We start from the raw sequence: 19,281 nt of genomic DNA on the forward strand, positions 1-19,281 counted from the left end.
CCCTATGCTCAGAAGACTATTTGTCTCTGGTCAGAAAAAGTGCTCCTGGACTCAGTTCCCAGCTTGACAGAAGAGAATTGCATCTTCTGCCCAGGTCCTGCTGGAGCAGGACAGCAAACTTTGTTGGTGGTGATGAGCAGTGTTCGCCCCAGCCAGGAGGCAGGATGGGGATAAGGGTCAGTTAAGCTGTGCAGGGACTGTAGACTGCTACAGTCCTCCCAAAAAGAAGAGAGATTGATGTTGTTCACAGATCTACAGCTGTAGCATGTACTCCTGTCCCCTGTGAACTGAGTGTATTTTTAGCAGGATTTAAAAATAGGATTCTACATCCTCGCGTGCACTGGAAAGAGAGGAGCATGAGGGCAGTTCATCCTCAGACAAAGGACAGAGTTCACCTTTTAAAATGCTTGGGGTAAATGTATAAACAGCATTTTAAAGTTTTTTTTGGAATTGTCTCTTAGCACCTGATACATGGTCAGTTCTGGAAAGAAACCAGCTGCTCTTTTCATCTCCTGTTTGTCTGTTACTCGGAATAGCTGGAACAGCAAGAGATGATGTGGAAGCAACTGAAATATGGAACTACCTCATTTCTAATACTGGGAAAAGAAGTGCTGTGATTATTTGCTTGCTGCATTACTGAACTCACATTTTCATTTCTGGTGTCCCCATGTTGGGTTTGCAGTTGCCACCGCGGTGTCTGGTTCAGAGCTGAGAGCCTTGGATAGTCTATGCACCAGAGGAGGGCTCAATTAAATGTGCATTAAAGTCTGAGGATATTTATAGTAGGGAAGCACTGGAATTATGATCTGAAGATGTACTTCTTAATTAAAGTTATCCAGGTGCACTGCAGAGAGGAAGCAGAGTTGTTAAAAATGCAGAGGAAAAGGGCTTGTATTTCAAGGTACAAGCTGTCTGTGGACAGTGCAAGCAGCAGTTGGAATGTGCTGGCTGAATGCTGCTGCTCCATGCTTCCTCATTTCCTGTGAAAAACTCATTTTGGATTATGTTTCATTTGTGCCCCCTATTGAAGGACTTGTACTTGCCTCCAAGTGCCCTGCATAAAAGCTCCTGAATCGTGTGTTTCACTTCAGCCTTTAAAAGTGCTGTCACTGCAGTCCTGCTAAATGAAGGGATGTATTTAAAACAGGCACTGGATTTTGTAGTGCTCTGCTTTCCTCTTATAATTGATGGTAAAAATAAATTAAAGGATTAGTATGTAAAGGATTTCTTTTATTTGTGAGGATGTGTCTGTGCATCTGCTTGAGCTTGAGCTCCTGATCAGCTTCAGTCTCTGCCTGGGTAGGGAAACCAAGAAAAAGATTATAAAAAAGAGCAGAAAAATACCAGCTTGATTCACTGAAAAATACCAATTTGAATGGACTTCATCAGGCCTTTATTGAGATCAATGTTGTATTTTAAAAGAAGCAGTAAGACAAAAAATCACACTTAAATACCTCACACTGGCCACTCATTTCACAGCTATTCATCCAGTAAAAAGACAGTTTCTTCTGGAGATGAACATTTGCATCTCTGTCACTGAGCACCAGCATCACCATTCTGTGGGAGAGGTTCTTTTAATTTAAATTTGAATTAATTAGCCTTCTGGAGTGGGAGGCAGTCTGTCCAGCTGTCTGGAAGGTCTGCTGCTGCTGCTTTATGTCAGAAAGCCAGCCCTGGGCAGAAAAAGCTCTACAGAAGAGACTCATCCCACCTACCTGAGACTCCTTCCAGGGAAGGTGGAGGTGGAGGGAGCCTGGATGGCTTAGCTGAAGTTGGTGCCTAGCTTTCATTATTAAGTAGCTAGGTGGATATACAGTGGTTGAATTCCCATTTGCCTTGTATTCTTGGAGATGAGCAATAGCAGTTCAGGCTTAGCATCATCCCCAGCTCTGGGGAAGCATGTAGGCCAGTTTTGGCTTGGAGACCATAGCTCATCCTCCATAAAGGGCTAATTTTCTTTCTTCCTTTTGCCCATCCCTGTTTAATGTGACTACTGTGCAATGTGATCTATCAACAGCAAGAGAAGGTGGGAGGGAAACAGCAATAAAAAAGAAAAGGTATTAGAATAGGTCTGTCTTGATTCTGTTAGCATTCCAGTAATTGAGTTCTATAGTCCTAAAGTCCTATAGAAATCATGTTGTAAATGCTTTCTGGTCAAAACTGCTGAAATACATTTGAGAATCAAGAGACAATCACAGGCACTTGCTCTCTCAGCTAACCTTTCTCTGTTCTTCCCCAGGACCTGCTAACGAGACACAAATTGTTGGTGGCAGAATTTCTGGAACAAAATTATGATATAGTAAGTATCAATGCTGAAAGGCTTTTCAGAAAATCTGTTTATGCTTGGCTGCAAAAAAAAAAAACCAACAAATACACAGAGGGTTTCATGTTCTGTATAAACTCCTCACATAGAACTGTAAAAGCAAACACTGCTTTGTGCTGGAGCAGAATCCATGCCTGGCATGTGAAATGCAGATGCCCCCTCTGCACACAGCTGGGGACACAGCCAAGGTCTCAGGAGAGATTGGTCTCAGGAGAGATCACAGGTTAAGAGCAAGTTTTATTCCTCGCCGTGTGCATCAGATCTCCTCAAGTGTGAATGGAACTGAAACTTGCAAACAGATATGGGAGAAAACTTGTGCGTGGTTTTAACCAGTTCTGTGATACCCCAGCACTGACAGGGCCATACAGGTGTTATTTACTCTTCTTTGAGAAGAGTTACTGAAACAAGTTTTAGCATTACTGGAAATTCCCTGTGTCTAAATGAGGGACTGAGGTCTGAATATTCCTATTATCTTCCTAAGGCAATTAGCCCCTTGGTTGGCTGCTATTTTTCACTTTGATTTTTTGGCTCCCTTTTGGACCAAATGTGGGTCAGAAAAATTCCATTGGATTCAACTAAAATTGGATTGATACAGATCACAGAATTAGACTGTGGGTCACATTTTTGTGTTACCTGAGGTATTCTTTATTTCACTGCCAAATGAAAAGACAAATTTCTTTCATTCTGGTTACCATGAAGGTTAAATAAAGAACAGGCTTATTATTGCTGAGTCACTAATGCAGCTTAGCTGGAGCAAAATAAGCGTCTCTGCTAATCTTTTCTCTTAATACTGGAGCACTGCACTGGAACAGTCCCCATTCTACATTTATTTGACATTTTACATTTTTGAGTATCGATTGCCTAAGGAACTTTTTTTTGGGTTTTTGTTTGGGTTTTTTTTTTGTGACTATTGGATAGCCATGTTGATTTTTCCTGCTTGTTTGGTAGGTAGTGTGAACATATTGCAGCCTTGTCTCTCAGTCTTCCTGACCACAAGATCCCCTTGATCCATCCCTGAAAAATCCAGCACACACTTTGCTCCTAGTGACCCTTGCTGGGCAAAGAGCTTTAACGAGTGATGGTGCTGAAGGCAGATGAGGTGGCATCTGGCAAAAGGAGCATTTGGGAGTCCCCTTCGCCATTTTGGGGTGTTGCATTGAGTCACACAGCCAGGCGTGACCATGATATGAGTGAGTGGACATTGTGTGCTGGGCCCACATGTCCTGGCAGCAGTCACCCTTCTGTAAGAGAAGGCTGTGCAAGCACTGGCTTCTTATGTCCCAGTTGGCTCACGCCAGCCCCTGTTCCGTCCAGTCCATATGTGGTATTCCCCCTCTGCAGCACTTGGAAGAGGAGTGTTCCTGGGCATTAGTTAATTCCCTGTGTGATAACCAGCCAAGAGGAAAGGCCACAAGAGCTGGGCCTGGCATTGCAGTGAAGTGTTAGAGGGTGGCACTGCTGCAGCAGTGAGAAGGAAGGATGGACATTCATCTGATGCATTTGTGTTTTCTTGTTACTCTAGATCTTTGAGGACTATGAAAAACTCCTTCATTCTGAGAATTATGTAACAAAGAGACAGTCTTTGAAGGTAAAGTCTCAGCACTTTCCTCCTAAATTTGTACTCTGTGTTATGCAGAATATTGAGGTGCATGTATGGCAATGGAGCAGCCATTCTTCTATCAACAGAAGGACTAAGGGCTTGTGATGCTCTTCCTGAAAAGCACAGGAGCTCACTGTGTCTGTTCTTTCCTGGGCCTCTGGGGAAGCACTGGGCCATTTTATGGAACGTGTGCTGTCCCTTCTCCTCTGAGCTCGGATCTGGGCTTTGGTTCAGAACGTGGTTACAATGAGCTTTGGTTCCAAACATGGTTACAATGAGCTTGGCAGTAACGTGGCAGTCTCTGTCTGGGACACCAAGTGTGACAAGGCCTGCACATGGAGGCAGAGGGGGCTGTGAATGGAACATGGCAATTAAATGAAGGTCTTTGTCTACACTTGCTTTTGTCCCAGATACTCACACCAGCCCCTGTTGCACCCAGCCCAAACACAGGATCTCTGTGGTATTTGGAAGATGAGCATTATTTTTCTAATTTTGTTTACAGCTTCTGGGTGAACTGATCCTGGACAGACACAACTTTGCCATCATGACGAAATACATCAGCAAACCCGAAAACCTGAAGCTGATGATGAACTTGCTGCGAGATAAAAGCCCCAACATTCAGTTTGAAGCATTCCATGTGTTCAAGGTGAGCCAGTATGAGTTGTAGAGGTGGCAGATTTTCTCTTCTTCTCATAAAAAGATCTTTCAAGGTAGGCAAGAAGAAGTCCAGGAAATTGAGGCAAAGGCTGAGGTTTACAGTCACTTGCAGTATTTGAGAGTGTCATAATTGAAAAGGGCCTTCAGGTGAGACCTCAAGCAGCATCATTTTGGTTTAAGCTGGGGGTAGTCAGTCAAGTAGCCATTGCTACAGTAGTACACAACCTCTAGGTAGTATCCAGGGGATCTTCTCCACACTCCTGGATCATTTTACCACGTGATTCTGAATAAAGATTAAAAAAAGCCTTAAAACTCTGCCTTATATTAAGAGTGGGTTGTGCTGGTGCTGGGCGTCAGTGCAAGCACAATATGCTTTTAAAGGTAATAGAAAGGTTTGGTAAATCTGAGCTTGAAATGAGTTTTATCCTTCCATCATTTTGCAGTGACATTATTGCAGAGTTAAAAAATTACCAGGCCCAACCAGTGTCCCTTTTTTCATGGTGATCAATGTTAATAAGTTAGAAGTTTACAATTTTCCCATCAAAAGAGTTCTCTGCTCTGAAACAGAGGGTGAGTCAGATTGTTATGCAAAACTTACTCTAATTTGGAATGAACAAGTTAATTTCAAACTATAAATACAGTTGTTAATGATTATCAGAAGAGGAATTTTGGGCCTCTAAGGATATCCCTTCCCTAAGCTGGCTAAGAAAGATACCAGATAACACCAAATGACTGTGAGAAGAGGTTACAACACCCTCCACAAATTCAGAGTGACCTGTTAAATATTGTACTTTTGCCATTTCTGATTTGGAAAAAAACTTTCAGATCTTCAGTGTGGAGACTTAGAGAATGTGCAGCTTCTTCAAAAAGCTTTTAGTTTTGTAAAAGAAAAAAAAAATCTTCAAGGAGGATTAAAAGAAAATTCCTTTCATGAAATAAGTGGCTTGGTAAGCTGTTCCCTTGCTGACTTCCTCCAGTTAGCTGAACCACTGTGAGTAACTTGTACTCCTCCTCCTTATCAGGAGGTGTGTGGCTCCAAGATAAGCAAGCAGTCTGGCTCCAGATACTTGCAGCCTTTGAGATGCCAGTGGAGAGAAGGTATCAGAGGATTTGGGTTTCTTAGCCACTCTGTGAATAAATGCAAGATTTTTATTTATGAAGGACATGAGTTGCTGTTCCTGAATTCCCGAATTAATGATAGGCATGGACTAGGCCTTGGGAATGACCGATTTCACTTATTTTAGGAGACATTTAACAGGTCTTGGAATAATGTAAAAGGATCCCAGGGTGCAACCATGTCACACATTGCTGTTCCTCCTATTCTGCCTTCCCATTCTTCCCTTCCAGTGTGTTGCATCCCATTTCCAATTAGAGTGGGGATATTGCAGGCTCATCCTTGCTTGACCACTTGCAGTTGCTGCCATGTGGAAATAAGCTTGGACCTTGGAGTGCCAGCAGAACAAACCATGAGCAACAGTGGTGTTGTGTCTCTTCAGTTCAAAGGGCCAAACTCTGTCCTCAGACACCTCCAGTGGTGCCAGTCAGCAGCACTTCAGGGGGCCAGGGCATTCCCATGGCATTCCTCACGCTGCCTCACACACACGGGGCTCATGGCGGGGAGCTGCAGACTCAGAGCAGAACCTGATCAGCTGGAAATTGGAAATTGCTCAATCACAACCTCCAGCAGCACACTATGGAGTAACTGTAGAGGTGCAGCAGCTCCACTTATAGGATCCCCCTCACTGAGGATCTGGGCTGCCTGGATGCAGCAGCATCCAGCTCCTCCCCAGGGGGAAGGGTCTTTATAGGGTTTGTTACAGGAAATTGCATTGTGAATTAGCTTTGTAGCGAGGGTCAGAGAAGATCTTTTCCCTGATTTCACTTCTTAAATTGAGTTCTAAATTCTTGAGAATTAAAGAATTAGAATCCTAAATTCTACTGAAATCCTTACGTATTTAAAGACTGGCTTTGTCTTTAAGTTTTTTTTTTTGTGCCCAGTTCTACAGTGTTCCTGAGTCCTGTTTCTGGTTTTGTGTCCCTCAGCCCAGTTATTTTGTCAGCTGTAGAATTCCATGTTAATGTAACTGGGAGAGGAATCTTGTCCTCAGCTTCTAATCTCATAAATTTTGAACTGTGCCTGCATTTTAAAATTATGCTTGCAAAATACCTATGCAGTCCTGGCTGAAATTACAGTAGACTAACCTCAGTGATTTGGAATCAAAGGTCTGCTGAGAAGTGGATACTTGCTGCTCTGTCTGAGCTGCCAAAAGATTTAGGTTTAAATTACCTGATTTAGATGTTTTACCAGTTAGACACAGTTGAAATGAAAAAGTGTTTGTTTTGTAAGCATCCAGATTCCAACGTTCCCGTGCTCCAGCTGACCCAAAAAAAGGCTTATGACTCTTACTGCCTGAGGCAATTTCTAATTATTGGAGATTTGAAACTGTGAGATAGAGATGAAAGTGATGACCACTTCTAGTGCAAACTTATTTTGGAGGAACATTTTGTGGTTGAAAATGCCAATACCCCCAAGCTCTGAGAATATTTAATTCACTCGACTTACTGTGAGTGGGAAAATGAAGACAGAGCGCCCACTTGGAGTGCCTTTTTTCATTCTCCACTTAGGAGATGGTTGATCTTCCTCCTAATTCCAGCCCCTTCTCTTCTTTTGCCTGAAGAAAAATGGACCTTCTGCCTTGCAGCACCATCCTAAAGGTCTGCAGCTGCTTTGTAAAACTGGATGTCCCAGGCAACGTATGCATAAGGATTACCCAGTGTTTAATCATGAGGAAAAGCTAACAGACCTCACCCCTTCCCTCCTCCTTCATAAATAATCCGAGGGGATCACTCAGAGCTGTGGGCTTTGAGAGTCACTGGCTCTTCTCTGTAGTGATTTCAGTGGAGAGATGTTGGTCTCAAGTGCACACACTTTGGGGATCAAATACTGGGAAGGGCTCTCCAGCTCCTCTGGTGGGTTTGGGATGTGTTCCGTTAGTGGAGCCTCCTTCAAGTTTGTCTGTCTGTAGGGCAGGCTGTATCTTTCAGACCTATGTGAACGTGGTGCAGGGATTCGTCTGACTTCACATATCCAAAAACAAAGGATAGGAACAGCTCTCTTGGATTTCACATAAACAATTTGCTGATTTTGAGGAAAACACCCTGTAGCAGTGAGCTGGGATTATATGACTTTCTTGCTCTTAAGGGGACATTTAGCAAGATATATTTTACTGTTTAAATCTAAAAATAGAACGGGTACACTGTGTTTTGTGACCTCAGTTTCATTTTTCCATTCTCTTTCGTGCACATTACAAGCTACCTCCTGCAGCTTGCTTTGCAAACAGCCTCACATAATTTGACCATACTGACAAGTTTGCTCTTGGTGCGAAGCTGAGGCCGTGTTTATGGGGATGTGTCCTCTCTGTTTCTCAGCTGGATAATCTAAAGGACAAGGATTATTATGTGAAGCATTGTTCTGTAAGCAGCATGAACCTTGTGTGTTCTGTGTGTGCAGTGTCCTGACAGTGACATCGTGCGTGACCCCAGAGCAAGTCCTAAAATGCTCAGTCCAGGGCATCCTGTAATTGCTCTTGCTCTGCTTTTGCCCCAGAAAGTTGTAATGCCTGGTTATTAATTGTAAGGAAATAAGGTCAAATTCTTTGGTCAAGTAATTTTGATGTTTGTTTGAAGAAATACATTAAGACTTTTAATGGAGAAGGTAACTATTCCACTTTCAATAACTTTATAAGCTTTAGAGTTGATTTTCATTCCAGGTCTTTTGCAAATACTCATGAAATGGAGCTTTCTCTTTTTGAGACAGCTATATTTAGAGCTGGAATTTTTATATGGGTACTGTCTTTATTTTGGGTCTCTGTCTCTCTCATCTGTCTGAATTTAGTGCTCTAGAACATATATCTTTTCATAATAAAACCACAGGCGAAACCAAGTTCTCTGTGGTTTGATCCAACTTCATTTTAGTTGAAATGTTCCAGATAGCATTAATAATGTTTCTGGTTTTAGGGATTGATCTCCTTCTCTATGCCAATACAGAGTTCTGATTGAAGGGGACCCTTTCTAACATAAAGTCTTGTGGTGGTCCTGCTCCTGGGCTCTGTGAAACCGGTCAGTTGATACTGACAGAATTGATTTTGTTTGCTTAGCCAAAGTATTGAATAACATTTCAGGAATTTTCTGGTCCTTAAGCATTCTCTCTTTACTAGTCCCTGTTGACACTGAGCAAGACTGGCAGCTGAGATGATCTTTGTTTGAATGTTCACTTTGCCAGTTTTGCAAGGGGAAGATTGTAATCTATAAATAGTTGAGCAGGAAGATAAACAGGATGTGATGGCTTCTATGAAACTAGGTTCTTTATTATTTGCTGTGGTAATACCAGTGGTAGGTCCAATATGAAATACTATTTACTAGGTTTACCACCAACCTTCCAGTCCTGTTTGCAGAGCAGAGAGCTTTTACAACAAGAATTATTTAGATTTCTTCATTGTGAGAGTCACTCTTCAGATAAATATTAAGGAGGCCTAATATTCATTGAAGGAAGATGTTCAGCACTTCAAGGCCAGGCCTTCTTTGATGGTTTCCATTTGCATTGTCATCAGATGATTTCTGAACATGTGGGTCTTGCCAGTGTAGCTCACAGCTTCTTCTCCTCATCACCAAGGGTGAACTGAACTCCAAAATAAAAATTTCTTATGAAGATCTGTAAATCCCTGCCTGTAGGCTTACATCCTGCTTTTCCCCATGGCAGCTCATCCAGATGACTGGGGGCTTATCATAGTCCAACTCCTGGAAGTATCCAGCTTGCATTAGCATGATCACCTGCTGTAGGTCAGCACACAGGGAGCTGCATCCTGGGGCTGTTCCAGGTGAGAGCATGAAGTGCTGCAGCCTCATCCAGAGCCACATGTCCATGCTCAGGAGATCTCAAGATTTGTGTAGATAAAGCAAGAGTGGAAATCTGTAAAGCACATTCATATTTACATCCCCAAACCCTTTTTCTCCCAGTCTGAGGGGAACCAATGCATCAATAGCAGTTTATCAAAGTTATTTGCAAAGGAGGAGATGCTGCTTTCAGATGCTGCAGCTGTTGCTGTGAACTGGCCATCCCAGTTCACAGCAACATCCCAGGCAGGTGTGCCCCTGGTAAGAGGCTGCCCTGTGAGTACTTTGGGCATTGTGCAGGAAAGGGACTGCTCAAAAGGGATCCTTGGGGACTGTTAGTGCTGCACTTGAGAAGTTTTAGGTAGCAAGTGGGAATCATTTAAGATGATAGCTCAGGGAAATTAGAGAAGGGCAAGGTGGAGGCCTTTGTGAATAACTGTAGAAAGTGTATTGTCCTGGACACCAGATCAAGGAAAACTTTGTAATGCACTTGGGAAGTTTTCACCCAGCATGGCAGAGGTTGCAGCTCTTCCTGCACAGCAAAGGGCAAAGTACTTCGAAGCAGGGACTTCTAGGAGAAGCCTGAGGAGGAGGGATCCAGGGGAGACAAAAACATAGACACAGATTAAGATTACTCTAGCATCAGGATGCCGGAGTTTAAGAGCAGATGCTTTGTCTCACCTTTGTGAAATGAAAAAGTACTTCTAGTTTCCTGTTTGGGCAGAAGTGCTCAGTGGGATACTGTTGGTGTGTGTGGAACCCCACTCCTTCCACATCTTCCCCTGATGTGGCACTTTCCCCACCACTAGTATAACATCCTCTGAATTTGGAGTATGAAGCCTAGCAGTGGGTGCAGCCTAAGCCCTGCCTCAGCCTTTACCAGGTGTTGTCTTAGGGACAAGAGGCTGTAGCACAGCCCCCCAGGACAGAGTGTGTGTGATTCTCATCAAGTGTCACAGCTCCTCCCCGGGCAGCTGGATGTGGCCCAGGTTTTCCTGTGGGCACAACCTCAGGGGAGACAAAAGGACCTGCAGAAGAGCCCCAGACCGGGAGCCAGCGCGGTGGTGCTGCCTGTGCTCGGCAGGACAACATGCCATTCTGTGCTGTCAGCAGATGTTTGTTTTCATTCTGCTTTGGACAGGCTTGGAGGGAAACTGGATGATTTCCAGCTCTGTCCATCCTTAATTTCTTCTCATGGGGCAGAGACTAACTGGAGTTATTTCTGTTGTTGCACAAGCGCTCGGGCGGTGTTTGTTGCCCAGCCATGGAAACCTCGGAGCCAGCCAGATGTGGGAGCTGCTCCTGGGGCGGCCGGGGCGCTGCACGTGTGCTCCCACTGTGAGCCCCACGCCCCACCTGCCCCTCCTGCCCCACATCCAGGAAAGAGAGCCCCATCTCTGTGCCATCCCGGGGTCCCTGAAAGAGCCTTTCACTGTAGGCCTTTGCAACCAGCCTTAGCTTTGCACTTAACTCAGAAAATGTTAAAGGAACAGCATTGTGGCATGAGGGGTCATGTTCAGAGCTGGAAAACTGCAGCTTTAGTGATTATAGTAGGAAAAATCAGAGTCCTGAAGAAGGCCAGTAAACCACAATGCTGGGCTGGCTGTGCCAGGTGAGTATCTGCGTCTCACCTCACCCTCCTGCAATGCCACCCTCCTCTGGTCAGCAAGGACTGCAAAGGTGCTGGGCACACCACAATCCTCCTGCTCTTGCTGCTGTAAGTTTCCATGCTCCCATGAATGGATTAGGCAGAGGGAAGTGAGGCCTCTGACATAATTTTCCAAACCAAAACAAAGCGGGCAAGTCTAATTTTAGGCCCGGTTTAATATGGAAATTATATCAATACTGACACAAAGCTTTTCCGTTCTCCTGATAATTAATTTCTGTGTATTTGTCTTGTGGGTGGGAAGAATCTGAGGATTGATAGCTCTCTCTCAACAGCTGGATTTGCAGTCAAAAGCTTTTATCACCAAAGAGCAAAGTGAAAGGGAAACGATACCACACATGGGCATAGTTTTGCTTCAGTTTGCTGTGGAACCAACATGTTTGAACTCCTGTCTGACTGCCCTGGGACAAGGTGTGTAGCAGTAGAATATCTCCCTGTAACTTGTGGGGATGTTGTGACTGATGTTCCTCTATCTCTCTCTCTCTCTCTCTCTCTCTCTCTCTGTTCCCACCCCTTGCTGTCTCTCTGTGCCTGATTTTGTTTGCGTGTTAGGTTTTTGTGGCCAGTCCAAACAAAACACAGCCTATTGTGGAGATCCTGTTGAAAAACCAACCCAAGCTAATTGAGTTTCTGAGCAATTTCCAGAAAGAAAGGACGGACGATGAACAATTCACTGATGAGAAGAACTACCTGATTAAGCAAATACGAGACTTGAAAAAGCCAACGGCATGAAGAACACCTCTTGTTTTCCACTGTAGGCATTAATCCAGTTGTTAAGTTCCTCTGTGTCTTTTAAACACCACAATAGTGCTTGAGAAGGCACAGCAAGTGCCTGGTTTTTATTTTGTCTTTGTTCCTAGATGTCAAGAGTATAGGGGTTTTACATGAGAACTAAAAAACCAAAAAATCTAGAATAATATATTATTTTTAATCAAGATTATATTATTTATGTCAGTTTAGAATCTCTCTGTAATAGAAGCTGGTTTGACAGAAATTTTTGTGCTCAAGAAGAATGAACCTCTTTGCTTAACTTTATCAGCAAACTCAAGCACTGGCAAGTGCACAGAGCAGGTCTCCTGAGGACTGTGACATTGTTCCTTCACACCTGTAGTTGTGACTTGGTTCTAGCGTTGCACACACACAAGACTGTGAAAGAGTACATTGGTCTCTGGAGTTAGCTGCACTTATAGGTCAGGTTCTTTAGTCAAAACTATGGAAGATGAAAAAGCAGTAAAGGTCACGATTTTGCTTCATTTTGTGTTCTTTCATCCTTTCCCCCCCCTAGATCAGAGGTTTTCTATTCAGTGCTAGGGAATGGATGGCTATATCAGCCATCTGAGCTATTTCTGCCTAACTCCCATTTCCCTGTGTGTGATCTATCTCGTGCTAGGGCACAGGCTTTTCCTACCAGCTCCCTGTGGTCTCATGAGGAGCAGCCCCATGGACACAGTGCTCAAGTGCCCTGTAATGGGAAAAGGCAAGGGCAACGCCCCTCCATCAAAGGCTGTGCTGTATTGCTGATAAAGTGATCCTAACCTACAGAAACCATCCACAGTCTGGGTGGCAGCCAGAGCTGCTTGGCTGAATTGTGACAAGGGCTGAGCCTCAGCATCAGAGTGAGAGGAGGGTCCCTAGAGTCTTTCCATATAAATTCCAGTCCTGGCTGTGTGAGGCAGGGTTGAGCTAAGTTCAGCAAGGCAATCATGAAAAGGCCTCAGCCAGATTTGCTGTGTGGGCTGAGGTCCCTGAGCCTGCAGGTGCTGCCACAGCTGAGAGCATTTACTGGATACAGAGCCTGGCAGGCTACTGAGCAGCAACAGGCACCAAAGGCCACCTGTAGTTTGGCATTTTCTGCCCTTGTTCATTCTGACCTGAATTCAGGTTCAGTGTTAAAGTTGTGGAAGAGGAGGTTATTGCATCATAAATGTTTTGAGTTTAATAAGCTCTATGGTACAGACAGTTTCCCTAGTGTGTTTGAAGAGTTTTTGGGGTCTTTTGTTTTCCAACAGGAAAATGTTATTCTGATGCTTTAGTAGGAAGTGGAATTTGAGAGCAGGGAGTGGAAATTTCTTGAATTTTTCTGGACAGCCTAAGTTCTGAGTTTTCCTATTTGCTGTTAGAAAGTCCTCTAGCTAAAACTCTATCTAATGCTTCAGGTAACAGGTGACACTGAATTGTAAAAACAGAACAAGCCCTTTTCTTTCATTAAACTGTTGTATATTGAGGTGACTGATACTTTAATTTATGTGCTTTAGAAAAGGGAAGAAACAGAACTGATTGTGGTCTTGGTTTTTTTTCAGATGTCAGATACACACAACAAATGTACATCTTAGTTGCCTGGAATTAAAAAAAAAAAAAAATTTACAAGCTATTAAAGGCATGATTACTGATCACTCTATTTCTGTCTCTGGGTTTTTTTCTCTCTTGCCTTTCAGGATAGCCAGATTCCATATAGTGCTAAATTCCTTCTCTCCTTTGTCAACTTGTTTCAGCAGATGGAGAGGGATGAGCACTGCCTTCGAAGCCAATGATCTCTGAAGCATCAGGTCTGCAGCCCTGGCTGGCAGGGGTCTGGCAACCCCAGCCCAGCTTGGCCTGGCCATGAGTCCCAGCCCCTGCCTGCAGGCGGTGCTTGCTGGCAGTGGTCACTTGCAGGTCGATAAGGGAGCTTCTCTGGAATCACAGTGATTGGAGCCAGTCATTTAAGTCTGATCCTGAGATCTGGAGCCTAAATCCAAAGGGTGCTTGGATGTGTTCTGAGCTCCTGGGGTGGGGCTGGTCTCCAGGGCTGGATTAACACAGAGACACGTGTCCATTGCCTCAGCCTCTGGAGTCACATGAGAACACTGGGCTTCCAGCCCGTGCTAGGAAAAAGTGTCTCATGGTGTGTTGCTGGGGAACGCCTGCCCTTGACGAAGGGAGCATGACCCACACAGAGGTGCCCAGAGAGTCTGTGAGGGGTCACACTGGCAGTGCTTTGTCTGCATGGTCTGCACACAGAGGAGCACTTGAAGAGACCCAAACCTGATGGTAACACAAAGAGACCCTGGTGAGCGTGGGCAGAGAGGTGTCAGGCCAACAGGAAACAGTGATGGGCCCTGGCCCTGCAAAGGAAGCCTTTTCCAGGGCAAAGAGTCTTTGTACCACATGAGAAAGCAGGTGGTAAGGAGGGCTTGTGAAAAAGGGGATCTGTGTGTGTGTCTGCAACAGGGAGGGGAAGAAGAGGTCTTACAGGTAAAATGACACATGCCAGGGCCCTTGCAGCTTGTCTTACCAGAAGCTGGTCCTGCAGTAGATCACACAACCCATCTCAAAGTAGAGTCTTCCCCAAACTCAACTTGCTTAGATCTTTGAAAGAATAAAAAGCATAAAAATTGGTGAAGATTAAATTAAGCACCATAGTAATATTTCACAGCAGGTGGGGACACAGCAATAAGTAAATGAAAATGAAGTCTTTTCTAATGTGACTTTGAAATAATCACAGAACTCCCAATTTCCTTTGGTGAATTCAGTCAAGGTGGTGCTCCTGCCTAAGGGAGTGCTCCCACCAGGAACTCAGAGTTTATCTGAAATTACTATCTGAGGGAGCTGTGTGATTTCAGGACATGCTCATCAGAGTGAAGGCAGCAGAGAAGACTGTAAACTGAAAAGATAAAGAAGCTGGAGGAAGCCTCTCCATTCCATTTTGCACACAGCATTCAGGGGGTTTGGATCACATGAAGAAATCTCTGCCAACATACAATGCAGGATGCTGCAATGTCAAACCTTATTTGATACAGCAGAGTGCCAGGAATCTTTGAACCATAAGCTTCTGTCATGGGATTTGGGCAGCTTGTGCTGAAATCAGGAAAATCTGATTAGAGGCAGCCACAGGCTCCCCAGAGTGTCCTGGTGTGTACAGCAGCAGGTGTGAACCCGAGAGCGGCCAAGGACTCTGGCCTTCCACAAATGTGGGCGTTAAGACCGCTTGAGCCTCTTAATCTGCATTCTCCAGAGACAAGATCAGATGAGAAGGAAAGAATGACTTGGGCCTCTGCTGTTATCTAATGATAACAGCACTCACAAGAGGGAGAGGAGATACAGATCCCATTTGTTCTCTAGCATGTGCTTTGCTCTTGCTTGTGAAATTGGAGCAGGGCTGAGAGAACCCAGGTCTCTCTCCAATGGGTGCAGTGGTGTTTGGTCAGTAGAGAAGCTTTTTCTCTGGGCCAACAAATGCTTCATTTATCTTTCTGAAGCAGTAGCACTTCAACATTTTGGCAGAAAGCAGCTTTCTGCAGAACATCTTTTGCCTGGCAGTGAAAGTTGAGGCAGAGAGGATACAGGTTTTGGTCCCTATGACATAAAAGGGATTGTATGTAACTCTCCCACTCCTGGACTAAGTGTTCTTGCACAAAGATGCAGGTTTTCATGGACTGAGTGTAAGGTGTCCCAGAGCATCCAGTGGGAGCTTCAGCCCCATGGTGAGAGGCAATCCTGCAAGCAAGAGCTGCTGTGGCCTGGGGAGGAGAAGGAGCTGAAATCCCTGCCATCCCTGCCCATGCTGAAGGGAAGCCTTGCCACCAGCAAAGTCTCCAGTCCCTCAGGGTCTGATGTGTAAGGCCACAAGGCACCAGCAGCCCAAGCCAGCTCTGAGCACAGTTGGTGCTGGGCAGGCAACATGGCATCAGGCTAAGGAGAAACTCAAAACAAGGTTAGCAGTTTTGGCCATGTGGTTCAGCTCTAAGCCAAGTGTCTCACAGGGCTGTGACTTGGCCCAGCTCCCCAGGAACCCCAGGGAGAGGCAGGCAGTGAGCCCAACCCTCCTGACTCATGGTCCTGCTCCACAGTGCCTGCCTTGAGCTGGCCTCTCTTTCCAGGAATGTGAGAGGAGGAAAAACAATCAAACAACCCACCCCCTTCCTATGGCATTGCTCAAGAGGGGCTTTCCAAAGCCCTGATAAAAATTACCTTTCCCACCTCAGGCTGTGTCACATTGAGTGGCAGCACAGGACAGCCTGTGCCAGGGGTGTAGCACCAGCCATGGCCCAGCCATGGCCAGCAGCTCCCCCTTCCCAGGTCAGTAATGCCGGAGCACTGGGGACAGGGATGGGTGGGGTGCCAGCACATCCTGTGACACACCGGCGTGCCTTGCACCCTCACCACTGCTACAAGAGCCCTGTGGCAGTTTCCTTCACCCTACGGGCACTGGCAGCCGCTGGGAGGGCTTTGCTGCTGAGCACTGGCCCAGGAAAGCCCCATGCTGCCCCGCAGAGCCCTGCTGTGGCACAGCACATCAGGCATGGCCAGGTGTCCCACATGTCTCAACCTCCTCCCTCCCTTGGTGTACACTCAGGTCTGCAAGTTGGTATTGATGCCCACAGGGCCATGGGATATGGTGTGCTTTTTTTCAGAGCCACTCTCTCCCCCAAGCACAGATTTGGGAATGGAATTTCCAAATGTCATTGTCCCATAGCCAAAAATGTAACCCATGTATTTTAACTGCCACACTGTGCCAGCAGACACCTCCAGCATGTTGAGTTTGACAAGTAGCTGGACACAACCAACACCTGACTACCAAGGTGACAGGTTGGAGCAGTTTTTTGGTTGCATGACAGACACCAGCCCAGCCATGGCATGATAGCCCAGCTCCTCACAGTTAAAGAAACAAAACCCACCCAAATCCCCAAAGCAGCTCTCCTGGGAAGAGCTACCAGTATGCCAGTGAATAGAGTTATTCCTTCTGAGAGCACGGAAAAGACAGCACCTTGTCTTTGAGGCCATGAAGTGCCTTACTCAACTCTTACGAATAGAGGCCCTTTATTTCCAAATTGCTGGGTACGTTGTCTCTACTGGCGCTCAGCTTTGGCAGTGCCCTTCAACTTCCTTGTAGAACAGCTGGCTTGACAAGCGTTTGGAGCGGATTTAAAAATACCCTTGTCAAAGCAGAGCCCGCTGCATCTGTTTGTGCAAACACGCAGTCAGGGCTGGCTGTTCGGCACACCCAGCACAGCCCTGCCCCGGCAGCCAGCAGGGAGCAAACAAACCTGGCCTTTGCTTGGGCAGATGGTCAGATGCCCAACAGGCTCTGTGTGCCTGGGACAAGCGGGAGCCTGCAAGGAGCAGGCCTCTCAAAATCCTGTGGAGGAAGTGGAGAAAGGCATCGCCTCCCCATTTTAAAACTGGGGGTGGGGGAACATTTATATCCACAGATGAACTCGCCTTGTGCCCCAAGGAACGTCAAGGGCAGAGCCACAATTAGCTCATAGCGCAGAGCAGGTTCTTGCTGTGGGCTGACAGCCTTCCTGTCAAAGGCTCAAAGGAAAGTGACACTGGGGACTAAGAGGCAAGAAAGCAGGATGTCCCAGGGGACAGCAGGCATTGCAGAGGGAGGAGAGACATATGTTCATTCCAACAAAAGACCAAGCTCTCCTGCTAATACATACCACTTCTAGCCATGCAGTTAAGGTCCTCTGATTCCTGCTGGCTTTTGTTTTCTCTAGCTAAATCTGTCTTGCCTCTCAACAGGAATGAAAGACTAAGTGAAGGTGAATGCACTGGCATTCACACTATCTTACATACATCTTTCAGGTAGTTCTGAAATAACATTGGGGAGGAGGAAATGGCTCTTGTTGAAGTTATTGTCCAAGTGCTTCATGGTTTCTCTACATTTCTCCAACCCCTTGTTTTTCCTCCAAGTTAGAAATTTAGCTGCCCTGGTGGAAAATTTACTGGCAAAGCAATGAGGTGACCTCATTGGAGCCAAAGTACAGATAGTTGAGCAAGGAGGGTGAAGAAGGAAAAAGTCAGGCTTAGTTTTTAAGTATACCTGTCTTGTGCCACTGAGGAACATGGTGAAGCAGGAACAGACCCCATCCCTCCAACAATGATCCTGTAGTTACAGGAAACCACCCAGTCCTGAGGCAGAGCCTGGCTTCCTGGGAAATCAAAGTGGAAAATTTCCTGTACAAACAGCTGATACTTGGGGTGCAGAAGATAAACGTCACACTGCAATATACCCCAGGGAAAAAACCATTCTCAGCATTTTCCTCTGCATGTCTGTTCCCAGCCCAAGCATGGTGAAGCCTGTGCTGCTGCACGTGAAGCAAGAAGGCCCTTTATCTACTCAGCAGATGTGCCAGCCACAATTTTTCCTCTTCCCATTTATGAGCTTAGAGCTGCCTCGAGTGTTCTGATGTTTATCATCACCATCAGCACACCTTTGTCTTCTTCTGTCTGCAACAGCAGGACTCTCTGGGTACTGGTCACAATCACAGAATCATGGAGTGGTTGGGGTTGGAGAGGACCTCTGGAGACCACCCTGTCCAGCCCCTCTGCTAGAGCAGAAACAGGTTGCAGAGGATTGCACCAAGGTGGGTTTTGAGTGGCTCCAGGGAAGCAGACTCCACAGCCTATCTGGGCAGTCTGTTCCAGTGCTCTGTCACCCATGCAACAGAGAATTTTTCCTCATATTCAGATGGAACTCCCTGTGCTTCCTGTGTACCCGTTGCTCCTGCCACTGGGATTCACTGGAAAGAGTGTGGCCTCACTGTCTTTACACACCCAGCCCTAAGTCATTTGTTGCACTAATATAATATATGTAAATAATGCAATACAAATTTTGTGTGCAGACGAGAGCTGGAGCGGCTCTTGAGCGGCAGAGGCCCGTCGCGAGTGCCGGCATCCCTGCGGAGCCCGGCACTCCCTGGGTCCCGCTCTCCGCGGCCTCCCCGGGCATTTCCCCGCCCCCAGCGCCCTCTCCCGGCCTTCCTTCCCCGGCTGCCGGGGGCGACCGCGCTGCGGAAATTAATTTAATTTATTGCCAATCAAATCTGAGCAGGGTAATGAGAAATAAACGTATCTTAGAACAACTTCCCTTTACTCCTCTCTTCTTCCCTGGCTCAACTGCATTCCCGAATTTTCTGTCTCCTCCCCTCCAGTAGCACAGGGGGAAGAGGAACGGGAATTGTGGTCAGTCACCACACTTTTGTCTCTGCCGCTGCTTCGCCCTCAGGGAGGAGACCCCTCACACTCTTCACCTGTTCCACCCTGGGGTCCCTCCCACGGGCGAAAGCCCTCCATGAACTTCTCCAACATGCATCCTTCCCTCGGGCTGCAGTTCTTCATGAACTGCTCCATTGTGGGTCACAAGTCCTGCCAGCA

General features: G+C 46.0%; 1 protein-coding gene across 6 annotated transcripts in view; it reads left to right on the plus strand.

The window, feature by feature from the left end:
* CAB39L (calcium binding protein 39 like) overlaps window positions 1-13,537 on the plus strand; it is a 60,734-nt gene extending 47,197 nt beyond the window's left edge. For all 6 annotated transcript variants that reach the window (XM_074535417.1, XM_074535420.1, XM_074535418.1 and 3 more), the window contains 4 exons: window positions 2,240-2,299; window positions 3,846-3,911; window positions 4,426-4,569; window positions 11,692-13,537. In XM_074535417.1, the coding sequence (XP_074391518.1) occupies window positions 2,240-2,299; window positions 3,846-3,911; window positions 4,426-4,569; window positions 11,692-11,871 (450 nt within the window). In that variant the 3' untranslated portion in view covers window positions 11,872-13,537. The remainder of the gene's footprint in view (window positions 1-2,239; window positions 2,300-3,845; window positions 3,912-4,425; window positions 4,570-11,691) is intronic.
* Window positions 13,538-19,281: the final 5,744 nt, after the last annotated feature.

Source organism: Zonotrichia albicollis, chromosome 2 (assembly GCF_047830755.1).
Source record: "Zonotrichia albicollis isolate bZonAlb1 chromosome 2, bZonAlb1.hap1, whole genome shotgun sequence".
Classification (NCBI taxonomy): domain Eukaryota; kingdom Metazoa; phylum Chordata; class Aves; order Passeriformes; family Passerellidae; genus Zonotrichia; species Zonotrichia albicollis.